Source organism: Spodoptera frugiperda, chromosome 18 (genome assembly GCF_023101765.2).
Source record: "Spodoptera frugiperda isolate SF20-4 chromosome 18, AGI-APGP_CSIRO_Sfru_2.0, whole genome shotgun sequence".
Classification (NCBI taxonomy): domain Eukaryota; kingdom Metazoa; phylum Arthropoda; class Insecta; order Lepidoptera; family Noctuidae; genus Spodoptera; species Spodoptera frugiperda.
In genome coordinates this window covers 10,863,269-10,877,383 of record NC_064229.1, presented here as the reverse complement: position 1 = coordinate 10,877,383, position 14,115 = coordinate 10,863,269, and the positions used below count along the sequence as shown (strand labels likewise).

At 34.4% G+C, this 14,115-nt stretch overlaps 1 protein-coding gene across 6 annotated transcripts in view; it reads right to left on the bottom strand.

The window, feature by feature from the left end:
* Positions 1-14,115, bottom strand: part of LOC118277913 (LIM domain only protein 7) — a 178,039-nt gene that overhangs the window by 25,454 nt on the left and 138,470 nt on the right. For all 6 annotated transcript variants that reach the window (XM_035596928.2, XM_050700231.1, XM_050700232.1 and 3 more), the window contains one exon: positions 13,796-13,935. In XM_035596928.2, coding sequence (XP_035452821.2) covers positions 13,796-13,935 — 140 coding nt within the window. The remainder of the gene's footprint in view (positions 1-13,795; positions 13,936-14,115) is intronic.

Below are 14,115 nucleotides of genomic sequence, written 5' to 3'. Positions count from 1 at the left end.
GAGTCGAGGGTAAGTGGATGTAGAAGAGGATGGGGAGCGATGATCCTTGTTCAGCTGTAGACGATGAGACAAATGTCTAGTACAAAGGTTCATATTTCAGTTCTTTTATCATGTATGATACTTAAAAATTTATTTCCAAAGGAATACGATGAGTAAACCTCTGCTAACCAACACGTAAAGCAGCTTTTTTCCAGTCAACATGACCAGTCTACGACCTGCAATGTCGAGAACCTTAGCTCATTTATCCCAGTCAACTAGCGAGTATCTTTCAATAAGAAATGAACCCAGGAATGCACTAGGAAGTAAACTACGGATCAAGTTATTCAAATTCTAGCGATCCTGTTAATTACTGATGCTGGCAACACTTCAGGATCAATTAGAAATGGTAAATAGATTGGTTACCGTTATAGCGAAGCCAATAATACCTACATATAAGTTAGTGTTAAAATAAGTAAAAGATTTAGTGATAGTAACAATAAATCACACAGTTGATTAGCGAATGATATATAAAAAAAAAACAAAATACGGACAAACATTTCAATAGAAAACCATTACGACACCCTTTTATCGCAATCCAATTGGTCATTGTTAACAATGATCATGACATGATTTCATTCGGACATAATATTGAATTAACAGTACAAACGAATTCAATAGCCACCAATGTTTATAAAGAACCTTTACAATACTTTAACAATATCCTAAAAACGTCACCATGACCTAAGACAGTGCGTAGGTAAAACAAAGGGTAACCAAACAACAGCATGTAACAACAAAAGCCTACAAAATACAATAATGACTGTAAAACAAATGTAAGAGCACTGCTCACCCACGCGGCACTTAGCGGTGAGGTCGTGATACCCACGCTGAGCTTAGTTTGGGCTTATATGACGATAAAAGTGTAATATGTACAGAGAATTCGCAAAAACATATTTGTATTGGTTATAGCTGTGAATGTATGGGTAAATGTTGACTTAGATGAGATAGATGTAATGATAAGATGCAGTTGGTTTTGCAAATAATGATGGAAAGCTATGTTAAAATTGATTTTAATTAATCAAAGTAAAAACATATATCAAATTTTTATGAGAAATTGTTTAGATATTCGAATACAAGGCACGTGAGACCAGTGATATAATGAAAGACCATTTGTATAATATGCATAGTACCTATGCCCTTTTCTTTAATCACAAAGGGTAAACGATGGTCACTGATTATGAAGTTATATCTTGTGATAGGATTATTGATTTCATTCGATCCAAAGACTTCATCTTCATCACTATTTCTACTTTCCTAAGTCCAAAAATCTAGTACATGAAAACTTTCTTCCACAATACCTAAACCGTGCCAGTGAAGGAATGAAGTATTATCTCAGGAATTGAAATACAATACTCTCTAATCTCCAAGGTTGGAGATAGTGCTGGGAAAGCAATGGGTTTTGTATCGAAACCAAGTTTAAAGGCACTACTGTTAATGTTGCAGATTAGATTGGCTCGACATTGTAATACACTGTTCGAGGAAGGAATTAAATTGTTTCGACAATCAGAGTGCGATAAATTAGTGTAAGTTGTGGGTCATTGATTGGGTTTAGAAGTTTATTATGGGATATTTAGCTCGTGTTCCTTCTACTAAAAGGGTCCTCTTATTTGCGTTGTTATTTTGACCCATTTATTTGGTAGTGACGTCTATAGTTGCTTTAATAGTCAGCTTGTACCAATTCTTTGGACCAGACTATGATGACACTAAATAATCTGATCAAAAACTTGTTGTTTCTGGTCTGGCTGTGACATGTATTTGAATTTGTATGCTTGTAAATGCACTTACAATACAGGAGAAAACCCCAGTGTAGGGCAACGTTTCTTTAAAAAAAAAAATCATTTTTACTATCAATACATCAAATAGTTTCACACTATGAAGATAAATGTCTAAACACATACATGTCATTCTTTTTGACACTTCACATTTGTGTTAATTTATATTTATTTAAAGTCGTATCAAAATGAACAATAAGTTACATTAAAGTACGCCTTATTCGACGTCGAATAACTTTGTCGAATATCCATCACTACCCACGCAAGCTAACTTAAGTTTGTTAAGCACACAAGTGTTATCATGTGTAAGAAACATTGCTGTGAATGATAACGGAATTAATATGAAAAAAATATGACAGTCTGTATTTCTTTGTATGTCAATGCAACAACCTTGGTTAGTTTGACAACGTTCAAGTTAATCTTGTTATGAATCTCTCATGTGTAGTTTAAATCGTATTTATAAACCAATTGGGTATATTTTAAAGCATTGATAAAATCAACGTAAAATATGAACACCTTTAAGTAACAATAACTACTACACAAAAGACCATTTTAAATTACTCCATTTCAAAACTACACGAGGTCTGAAAGGACCAAATATCCAAAACAAAACAAAGGCAAAACAATCGAAGTATTAATCAAACAACAAACAATTGTTTAGTTTTGAAAACAAGTGACGATATCGTCGGCTAATCAATCAACTGCTACATGCGCCTACGCACAAATATTTTGGTTTCGACTTGAAGGTTGGGTGATTTAGAGCTTGTTTTGAAAGTCACTTGTAAACTTGACATGAAGTAAAGGTTGATTTCATGATATGTATTATAAGAACAAATCTGGGATGAATTTCGTTAACAGAAACATGTTACTGAAATTTCCCAATTAGGTACTTAAAGGACTAACAGAAATTATCGTCAGTATAAAGTTGTCCATCAGAATCGCAGAAAACTGATAAGAGAATGCAATTCATACGACATAATACAGTGATGTCCCATTTAAATGCAAAGCACTAGATAAAGAATTTTAGACAACTGTCCCGAACAAGACAAATTATCATAGTCCGACTGCTATACAAAGATTTTAAATACCAAATTAACGTAGATCCTTATATACGACAAATAATTACAAACACTTAACTAACACCATTTAACTAACAGACGGATATACAAAAGTAATACGTACAAAACTAGAAGTAGTAATTACAAGACACGTAGAACCAACATTCTTGGGAAATTCACTCATATTTGCGTGCTGTTAAAATGCACGTAATGAGCCGACTTGCTACCGATAGGTTATAAGCTAGATAATATCTAAGCACTAATAACTCTCACTCTTGTAAGAGTTTTACAGTGCATTTGCAGTTTTAATATTGTTAGTAATAAGATGTTTATTTGCTTGTCAATTGTATGGACAAGGACATGGAGGATGGAACACTGGTAAACGCGCTGAAGTATCGCCTGATGGTAAGCAATCGCTGTCCTTTGGACACTTGAACACCAGTGGCGTTACAATGATTTTGGATGAATTATTGTTGTGGAATCGATTGATTGTAAATTCCTGTTTGATTGATTACTGCCATAGATGTAACATTAGTACATCATCAGAATCTCCACAGTTTCAAAGATTAAGGTCCTTACACCCGCGTTAAGAGTAAGGATACACAAATATAAGTATTCAACTCTGCCATCAACAACAAGGAACAAATTAAATCGTGCTATAACGATCACAATCAAATCGAATATGAAGTATTGAAGCAATCTTCCAGAAATGGACAGAAACATTTACGATTGCGTGCAACTTGCAACTGCAACAAAAATGACGTAAACTCATTCCCTATGGCGTATGGTGTACACGATCTAGGAACATAGACTCTTGCGTAATACTAATATGGAATTAATTATCTGTACAAGTTAGAAACGATAGCGGTGTTTGAAAGAGAGGATAATGTTTGGACCGAAGGACCAACAAAAACATTTGGGAAAACCGCAAGATTTCGATAAATAAAAATACTAGATATAGAACAAAAGTACTAGATACTAATAAATATAGACACGATGTGACAATCTAGGGGGAATCCCAAGATTCACAAGCGGTCTATCAGGAGGTTTTATCTTAAGGATAGGTCACAAGTACGACTACCGAACAAGGCGTATGACCTCTCAGTTAATAAATAAGGAAGTTTTGCTATTAAGATAAGACATTCTTAAATAATAATAACATTCTTAATACTTTTATGTTTATTTTTTTTCATATTGATTATATTTATGTTTATTATTTTTTAATCGGTGCAAATAAACTGTTTTTCTTTCTTTCTTAAAATAGAATGGAAAACATCAAGTTCCTACCTAAAAGTTACAAAACTATGAGTTTTAAAAGAGAGTGAAATTTGAAAATGTGCCCAAAAATCGCCAATTCCTGAACCTTGTACCATAGCACCCCTACCAAATATGGTGTCCCTATGTTCGAATACGGTGTACTATCATAACACCATGCTGACCACGGCGCAATGCCATGGTTTATGGGGGATTGCACGTAAGAACTGGCTGGGCTATGTCCAGCGCATTCCCGTGTTTTGCTGAACGTGGCATGTCAGAGAAATGGATAACTTATACTTTAGATTGTCTGTTTGTTACAACGTTTGTTTACTTTTGATCTTTGTGTTGTATTGTTTGAAACGAAGAAGTTTTTGTAATCAGATTACAATGCGATTGATATAATCTTTATCATGTTTTGATGTTAACACGGTTATTTTAAGAGGATTAGTGAAAACTAAGCTTCGAGACTAAAAAGCAAATATTTTCATTTATCGGCTCTTTAGTGACAAAGATTAGATTCCATTGGAAAGGAACGAGCAGACATTAATGATGCATGTTACTAATTAGACGTTATATCGATTTCTAAATAACTGACAAATTCACACAAATCCATATTTCACTTCGATCCCATTTCTCAACGTCCAAAGAGCAAACACCGACCTGCCTCAACTTAAATCTTCGTAACCATAGCAACAGGGGTATTGCTCTCGTGAAAGTCAGTGCTATCAGGCATCACAATTACAGTGCTTACACCCCTGCAGCAAGTCGTAATGATAGTATTTGCTTAGAAAGTGATCCGAGAGGGTTTAGATAAAATTTTTGCATAAAATTACCTGCCGTCAGTGGGCGCTGAGTGAAATTAAATGACGTTGAAGCTTCTACTATGCAGGCTATTTATAGATTCTTACGTTTTTATTAATAGCCGGGTTAATTAGTTACGGTGTTCTTATATGTTTTAGTGTTGTTTTCAATATTTTTTCATATGGAATATTAATTAGGAAACCATAGCTATCCCAATTTGTTTTTTGTAAATCATTACCAGATTTTCATATTTTGTTAACGGACATAGAATTTACATTTGCAAATATGCATGTATTTAGTTAGTATTTTTGAGAAGCGACTATTATGGTCCTTTTAACGCTAAAAGGACCAAACACATAAAGCTCAGAAAAATCTCAAATTTTATTCCCAACAAATGGTCTAAAGTTTAAAACAAAATCGAAGTAAGAGAATCGAGATCCCGTCAATCAGGAATCAGGACAGACAGAGGTGATCGATCGTGGTCGTGCATCAGAACTTTCTAGAAAACAATTAGTGTAACTCCTAACCCTATTTGTAAAACGTTTAGTTTCCGTGGGATTGTGCAAACTGCTAGGTATTACCTTACTCTAAGTGAAATAGAAATGGCCAATTGAAGTTCAGTTTAGGGTTTATTGGATACTAAGAGTTTCTAACTGAGCACATGTTTTGCCTATCAATAGCTTCGTAGATGGGAACTTGTGTAATTGAATTCTCTTTCACCTTTTCTTAGTTTGAGGTCAATTTTAGACGGATTTGGTTGAATGCCGTTCATAAAATAGCTTTCATAAACTCTCTCGAGATGTGATAGGTTTATAGGTCTTTAGTAGTATTGGTCCTTATTGCTTTTGACTGTAAGAACTGTTGCCCAGTCATAAACAATATTTTAAAATGATAAAACAGAAGGATGGTGTAATGATTAAACATAGGAATTTGAAAGTATCTAAGAACTACTAGGGCAAAGCTGATTGCAAATACTTAATACCCACCCTTATTAGGTAATACACAGTAAGTGTTTATTATTATCTAAGCTGCCAGTCTGGATCTAGATCAATAACATATTTCAACTCGAGACAAGCATGAAAATCGACGTAAATCCAGATTGACAGTAAAATAAACGTTCATCACAAACTAACACATAATCTTTACTGAAACATCGTACATTGTTGCAACCCTAATTTGGTTTAACCAATTATTTTGATGCGCATTTCAAAATAGACTCTATTACGACAAACTTAAGATGGTAATCAGTTGTACCTGTCAATTTATGTGGAACGGTATGATAACTATTTTGTCATGATCTGTCGTGTTTCGTAATTTGTGTTGGGATAGGGATCAATTTAGTTCGGTCATGCGATTGATGGAGTCGGTCGATATGACTGTATGAATCGTGTCATCGGGTGTAAGACAGATGAATTTCACAATTTTCTTTAGAATATCGTGTTTGTGGAGAAAAGATACACATGTAGAGATAAGTAGATATGCTCGAATAGTGTTCTCATTTAGAGAGGGAATATACTAAAGAGCATTGACTCTTGTAGAAAGAACAAGTATAGATTGTAGATTATACAGGTTTTTAATTTGCTTAGTGACATGCTTGTATAACTTATTTCATAAAATACTCGTAATTTATTGAATGGAGTAAATTTTGAACACGAACTTAGTCTGTAAGTGCTGACTGACTGACTGACTATAAGTTTGTATTCAAACAGTGTCATTATGTGTGCCTAAGTATCAATACTTTTGCACCTTCACATAGATACTTATTATCTCAAATATTTTTTCTTCTTAATATTGGTCCTCATATATACCAGCTTCCATACAACATTTCTTAACCTTTCGTATGTCGGTATATATGACACAATTGACACCACATTATCTCTCGCGTGGATCTACGTTCCAAGAGTTTAATTCATCTTTTCTTTTGACCACCATTTTCACCAAATTTCATCAATCATTAACTTAATTCAACAAAACAACTAGTTAAATAACACACTATTTATCATAGGTTTTGTCACTATAACATCGTATAATATGACATAAGTACATGTAACTGATACAGTGGGTTCTTTGACCGGCTTGCGGTGACAGACAGACGGACAGGGTGACCACTCGACCGAGACTTCGATATATTGAACAAATATAATGAGATTGTGTCATTTATTTATAGTGATTGAGAGGCGAGCGATTAATTTTTGATAAATGCTTTTTAAGATGTGTTCGGTTTAATTAGAAACTGGTTGTAGAAATGAGAGTCTAGGTGTTATTTTTGTAATTTATCACCATAGATATAAGAGGCGATTCTATATATAGATATCGGGCAAAATTCGAACCTGTGTGGTAGCTGTACTTTATTACAGTTTCGGAAAATAGCACCAACGATCGGGATTTCAACAATCAGCGTCAAAAGTGGCAATGCAACTGGCTGTCATGCAACGTGTCGCGGGTTTGATTCATAACGGAACAACTCTTTGTGTGATCCACAGATTGTTGTTCCGGGTCTGGGTGTCATGTGTATGTGAAATTGTATGTTTGTAAACGCACCACAGGAGAAAAACATCGTGTGAGGCAACATATTTTCGTAAATAAAAACATTATTTTCTTGGCCAACATAAATTATAAAATTAAAACTATCCCACAATACTGTCGGTGCTCTGTAAGCAGAAAGGATGTGGTTATGGTGTCAATAAAAAGGAAAACTGGAGCTCGAGTTACGTGTCGCTGCGGTCGCTTTGTCGTCACGTGGTTACACCGAGATTTGAACTAACACACGTCAGTTTAACTGGGAACGTTTAGCCGTTTGATGATGCCGTCAAGATAAGCGTAAAAGCTAGCCGAAACTGTCGAAATTCTTTAGTTTAGTTTAAAACCAAAACTTTATTTGAAAAATAGTAAAAATAGCAAATGTTGCTGGCTGTCCTCTTTTATCCAAATACATACATTGAGTGTTTTTTCACATAAAGGATCGTGATGAAAATTAGAACAGACTTAGAATATGGTTTGGAATAACAAATACGATACATTTTATCCCACAGGAACGTGGGCAAAGCTAGTAATTGATATATTTAAAATGACATATACACAATATACAGACAGAACTTTAACAACCAGTTTAAATTAGTAGAGATGACGAAATCAACCTTAATTCCATAACCAATAAGAGTCAGTTATTATTTAATTACAAATTAGTCACAGAACATTAAAACTAATGTTACATATGATTACAAACTGCGGTTTATATAAACCTGGTGATAACTGGGTCACGGTTGGATGTTAGTGGCTTACTGTGACGTGGTTTATGGAGCCAATCTCAAGAACTTGTTATATATTCATAATGAGTCTTATTTATTCGTCATATTGCCTTTTATATTGTAATGTTATGTAATATTCTGTAGGCTTGTTTGTTTTCATTTTCTAACTCTTTATATGTGGTCCATCATCAGGCCAAATGTAATCTAACAAAGAGACTTCATTTTAAGAGAGGATTAAATTCTTGTTGATTTCAATACCTACTAAAATTGTTTAATAATTCCTTTGCATTATTACAAGCTCTACAGCTAAGCGCTAAGCCTGTGAACTAAAGCAGGAGTAGGAGTCTTACGCTCCCTCTCGCCTCGCCCAAGGCGGGAAAATTCATTGTATGATTTTGGCGCCACTAAAAAAAGTCTGCGAACTTGTGTATTGTTCGGTATAATCTTTGTAAAATTTTTTACCCAAGTTATTATGTAGCTATGAGTGTACTTTACACAGATTATGTTTCGGTTTTAGTTTCAATGCGTAAATAATTAAACATATTACTTATTTGTATTTCGCTGAATTAGCTCATTCCATGGGTCATACTTGTATAGTTTCAGCTGTTTACCACATGATTTATTTACGTATTACTGAAAACTGTAAGCATATAGGCACAAGTGTTCATGTAATGTTACATTAGTTAGTTATTTCCGAATAGTTGGTGAATGAGTACTACATTGTAGCTCAGACCGTTTAGCAAACATCCTGTAGTTTTCTAAACTATCCTCTATTATAGGCGTTTTGAAGTATTAAATATGTGTATTCAATTTTCACCTTTATACCTATTCCAAAACTTGAGACTTAATAGTGAATTTTTCTCAATTCATTAAGGTCTATTTTCCAATGGACCAAGGGAAAAGGTTAATGTAGTATAAGTTCACATTCATAACAATTTACACGTAATATTTGGTAATATCGTTCGAAAATATACTTAAAACAATAGAAAATAAGTCACAAAATACAAAGATACGTATTCAACTTTACTTAGAACAAGTATTTAGTGTTCAATGAAGTGGTTTCAGTAAGTAAACAAAGAGTTGCTTATGTTTTCATGAACAAGAACGTATTTGTACCCAATACATGTAACTGATTATGGCGATAAATTTAACAAAGTACTACATATTTTGGGAATATGTGTTTGTATACTTTGTATTGTGAGTATAATTTCGCTTACACGTACCAGTAGCCATATTATTTAAAATACTTTACCTACATTTATTTTGACTATGATTTAGTTTCAACTTTTAAAAAAAGGTGGAAAAACTACTTCTGAACTCCTAACTTACTCTCTACTCTTAATCTTTTTGAAAAACTCTTACATCTAATTAAATATGAATTAAACTTGTATGCATAATTTGATCGAAACAAATAAAATCATAACAGTAAACAAAAAGAATAATGATGATCCCGGACCATACATAATTATTTTAACGCATATTAGTTAGCAGTAAAATATGCTAACAACACTCATTTACACTAGACAAAACATTGCAAAATATATACTTACAGTCTAAAATTACATCTAGACAAACAAAATATAATTCCAAATTTCTACAAACGTAATCGGAAATCCGGCGATAGCAAACATCGGTAATTATTTAGAAAGCCGAGCAGATGATAAATAATCGATTAATCGGTATTTCGGTATTACTAGAGTTATATAATAACGATTAATTGCTTTATTTGAACAGCAATTACAAAGTGATCGCAATTCCGATGATTCTGATTAGCGTTAGATCGATAGAAGTTTATGCTCGATTACCTATTCGATGAATCGATAAAATATTCGTTCGGCATTAAAAATGTCATTAACATTCTTTAAATTGAGAATTTATGCAATCTTTTAATTAGATATTTGCTATACATCATACTTGATTTGCAGTTATATTATGGGAGTATTCGATACTTTTGCATTATGCGTATAAATACTGAAAAGTTGCTTGGACGTCTATAAAATTTTAAACTATGAATTACGGTTTTATTTATTACTTAGAATTTTGAACGTTCAAAAGTGCATTTATACTGCAAACAAGACACAATCGTGTTTATCTAATCACGACAATTTTCAAAATAAAGACTAAATAAAGCAAACACAGCGCCACGCCTTGTTGCGCTTGCGCATGTACCAACTCATGTACCGGTAACTTGATCAGTCGCGCGCTGCCCGCCGACCGAGACGGACGTGTAACTTACACCGCGTCCCCCGTCACACACGAAAGTCGATTTCCTTTGGGGGAAAGAGTTCGGATGGGATTCGTAATTAACGTGTCAAGTTACTTATTGAATTTTCTTATGGTTTCTTATTTTGAGGGGGTATTAGGAGATCAGTCAAACAGATGTAGTTAATGATTTTTTAATTAATAAAAATCTTGTACGTAATATTATATTATTTAGCATCTAGGAGTTACTTTCTTAGGATAATAGTTCCTTTAAAAGTCCTGGCTTATGTACAGCAGATTTCATTCAAATCTGTCTGAGAATTTCCCCAAACTAATTGTCTACGTACAAAGGTTCAAATAGCCTGCCATTAAAGTAATTCATTCCAGTAAATATAACAAAAACTATATGTTTAACCCACAGCCAAACAATACAAATTGAATATAATCACCACCAAACTATAGCATGTTTGAAACACATTAACACACAAGTTCCCATGGTCCAACTACAAATAACATAACCAATGAGAAACATAACATTCTCATAGTTAACATAACTTTATTAGCTCCAACCGTTTCTGATCGATTTACAGAAACTGCCGAAACTCCGAAACAATCGATTCGCATTGACCTGGTTTTAAGGGAAATGTATGGCGAATGGAGTTCATTGCTGCTTTTGTATTAATGGTGGTTGGGTAATACGTTAGACACGGTTCAATGGATATGGTATTATAGGGCAAAAAATTAAGAACAGTGATGATTTATCTTTTTGACGTGAAACAATGTAATCGATTGAATTGAAAGCAGTGTCTACCAAAACATAGACATACTCTAGTAAAGTCAATAGCTACTATAGCTAGGTACTTCTGAGTAAAATCACACAGTAGTTCACATATGGTCAGCCACCGACCGCTTCGAAATCAAAGTCAGTGAGTACCGAGTTAAAATAAACCCGAGCAATACAATACTGTATATCGAGTCAATGACATCGATATTACATTACGAGCATTGCGAATCGATAACCTTACTGCTCTACCCCAACACTAGTACCGAACACATATGGACCACTTCTCCTTACAAAATAAACTTTAACATACAGAAAATAAAATTGAAATCTAATTGCAACTGTACGAAAACGTTGCTTGGAAAATGTGCTACTGTAATTTAAAACTTGTTCAGGTGTGGTAAGATGGAAATTGCATTGAGCGAGAAGTATTAACCAAATATGTAGTTTTTTTTATAGAGCAAGTTTCTGTCAAGTGTTTTACGACATTATGTGGTCTTGTTAGAGAAAAAATAATACATATGTTACAACAACTATGTATTTATGTTAACAGGCTAGGTTTTAATGTTTTGTATGAAAGGAAAATGCTTGTACAACCTACACATGGTCAAGCCAATGAATTTACATGTAAAGGAGAGAAGGGAAGGTAACGGCTAAGAGAGATATAGATATTGCATAAAGTGGGGATATTGTTAGATAATAATTTAGACGATGATGGACACTGATAGAGGAGAATCGAAGAAAAAACAAGATACATCGATCCCAAAAGTAAGTTAAGGCAGAGGAAAAAGAAGATGCAAAGAACGTATGAAGACGAGACGAACGTAGAAGCGAGTTAAATATTCTTTTAACTTTTAGACTATCAATGGGGTGTTCACCAAGGCATAACTAAACTATTAAGTTTCAAAATCATTCCCTCACTCTTATCCAGGTAACACAACTGCTTATGAAACTCAAAAGACATTTAGTAGACATGCAGGCATTTTAACAACCCGACATTAATGTCAACATATAAATTGTTTTCACAAAAAATGCTTTATTTTTTCGGTCAACGTCTCTTACGTGGGCTTCCTTATTGTCAATCAATTACCTAACGTTAAATAACAATCAAGTGTCACTAATTACGTTAAAATGCACGTTCGTCGCACTTTCGTAAGGAGTTAAATAATAATAATAATTAGATAATTTACTGTTCTGTTGGGTAAAGGTGGTATTAGTAGTAATGAGACGCAATTGTAGCCAATGTTTGTTAAAGAATGATGAAATGATCGGTCTATTAATGTTGGTAACTTTATTATCGGTGGTGTAATAAGATCATCTGTGTGGGAACCTTTTGAAGTGCGCAAGTATTGATGAATTAGTGTTGCAACGATTTTATTGATTCTGCACATAAAAGAGACGATGGAATGGATTTTATGTGTTTCTGCCACTGACCTCGAATGAGCGTTCGCAAGATATTAAGATTTCAAAGTATGGTATTATTATTAGCCAAGTTGTATATTATCGTGAATCGCTCGACCGCCTGTCGTGTGGTTGTTTACCGCTTCGGGGGTTAACGGACTTACAACTTATTAATGGTCGTCTATTCCATATTAATGGCATAGAAAAATATATTATTCACTGTGAAAATGACTCTAATCGAATACCTTCAGAAAATACACATACTAAGTTAGAAGCAATGAAAACAAAACTAAATTAGAAGCTAAGTCGTGGGTAAAAGCTAAACCAATTTCCATAGCACTTGCAAACACAGAAACAGAGCTCATTACATTTACTACCATAGTAATCCTAACGCCTAAAGACGAGACAAGAATCTAATCATCTAATGCATTCATTACTCCCTGTTTCTCTTTCGTTTCGCGCGAAGTCACACACACATGCATACATACATATTTATCTGGTAGTTGAACTCTGCTGCATGTCAAGAGATGCTAATGCATAGTACTGACGCTTACGGCTTTGTTTACAATGGTGGTTAGGACTATAAATATGAGAACTGTATCTTTGACCCTTAAATCTGATTTCTGGTCTTTTCATCGCAGCTTGATGACTAGACATCAGCATATACGAATTAATATTCCAAAGTAATGTACTACAATCAATAAACAGTGAATGCAAGTATTTCCCCAAGGCGCTATCCTGGGTCCAACTCAAGTTTGTATACAGAAATAGCAAATCGTTTGCATGTGTTTAAAATGATTTGTAATTGTAATTTCCATGTGTCTATGTCACAATATATTGTCATAACTTTTCATAAACATGGAGTAAGCATTAAAGATGACTTTTAAAATCGTGGTTAATGTAAAAAGATCTGAGATTTCGCGTGAACATGATTAGTGTTATCTCTGCCTGCTTGATTTTATAACGTGACGCCTTTAATCCCCGAAGGGTTCACATTACGGCACATAATGCCAATGCACACCCACATTTTACAATATACTGGCATATACTGCCATATACTGGGCACAATTCCAGACTCCGTGCTACCACTGAGAAAAAGCCCAGTAATACTTTGCCCGACCCGGGAATCGAACCCGAGACCCCTTGCCCGGCAATCGCACTTGCAACCACTCGGCCAACGAGGCAGTGTTATCTCTGCCTGCTTGATATTGTAAAAAATGGTTGATTGGTACTGACCGTTCCTCCAGCATCTCGTTGAAGGTCTTGGACTTGGCTCGGGGCTGGCTGGGCTCGTGCTCCATGCGCCGCACCTCCACGCACCGCTCTATTATGTGTTCCACCCGCTTCCGCCGCGACGACTTCCAATTGTCCAGGTTCTGAAACAAAAGCATTGTTATTATTAGTTTTAACTTTCACATCATTTATAGCTACGTCTACTCTATTTATATTTTTTTAATTGTCAATATCTATGAAATTGGCGATTACGTCACTATTCGTTAATTAGGACTACTGTTGATGGAACCTTCAAATGACATTTCGGTACAAGACATTTTGTT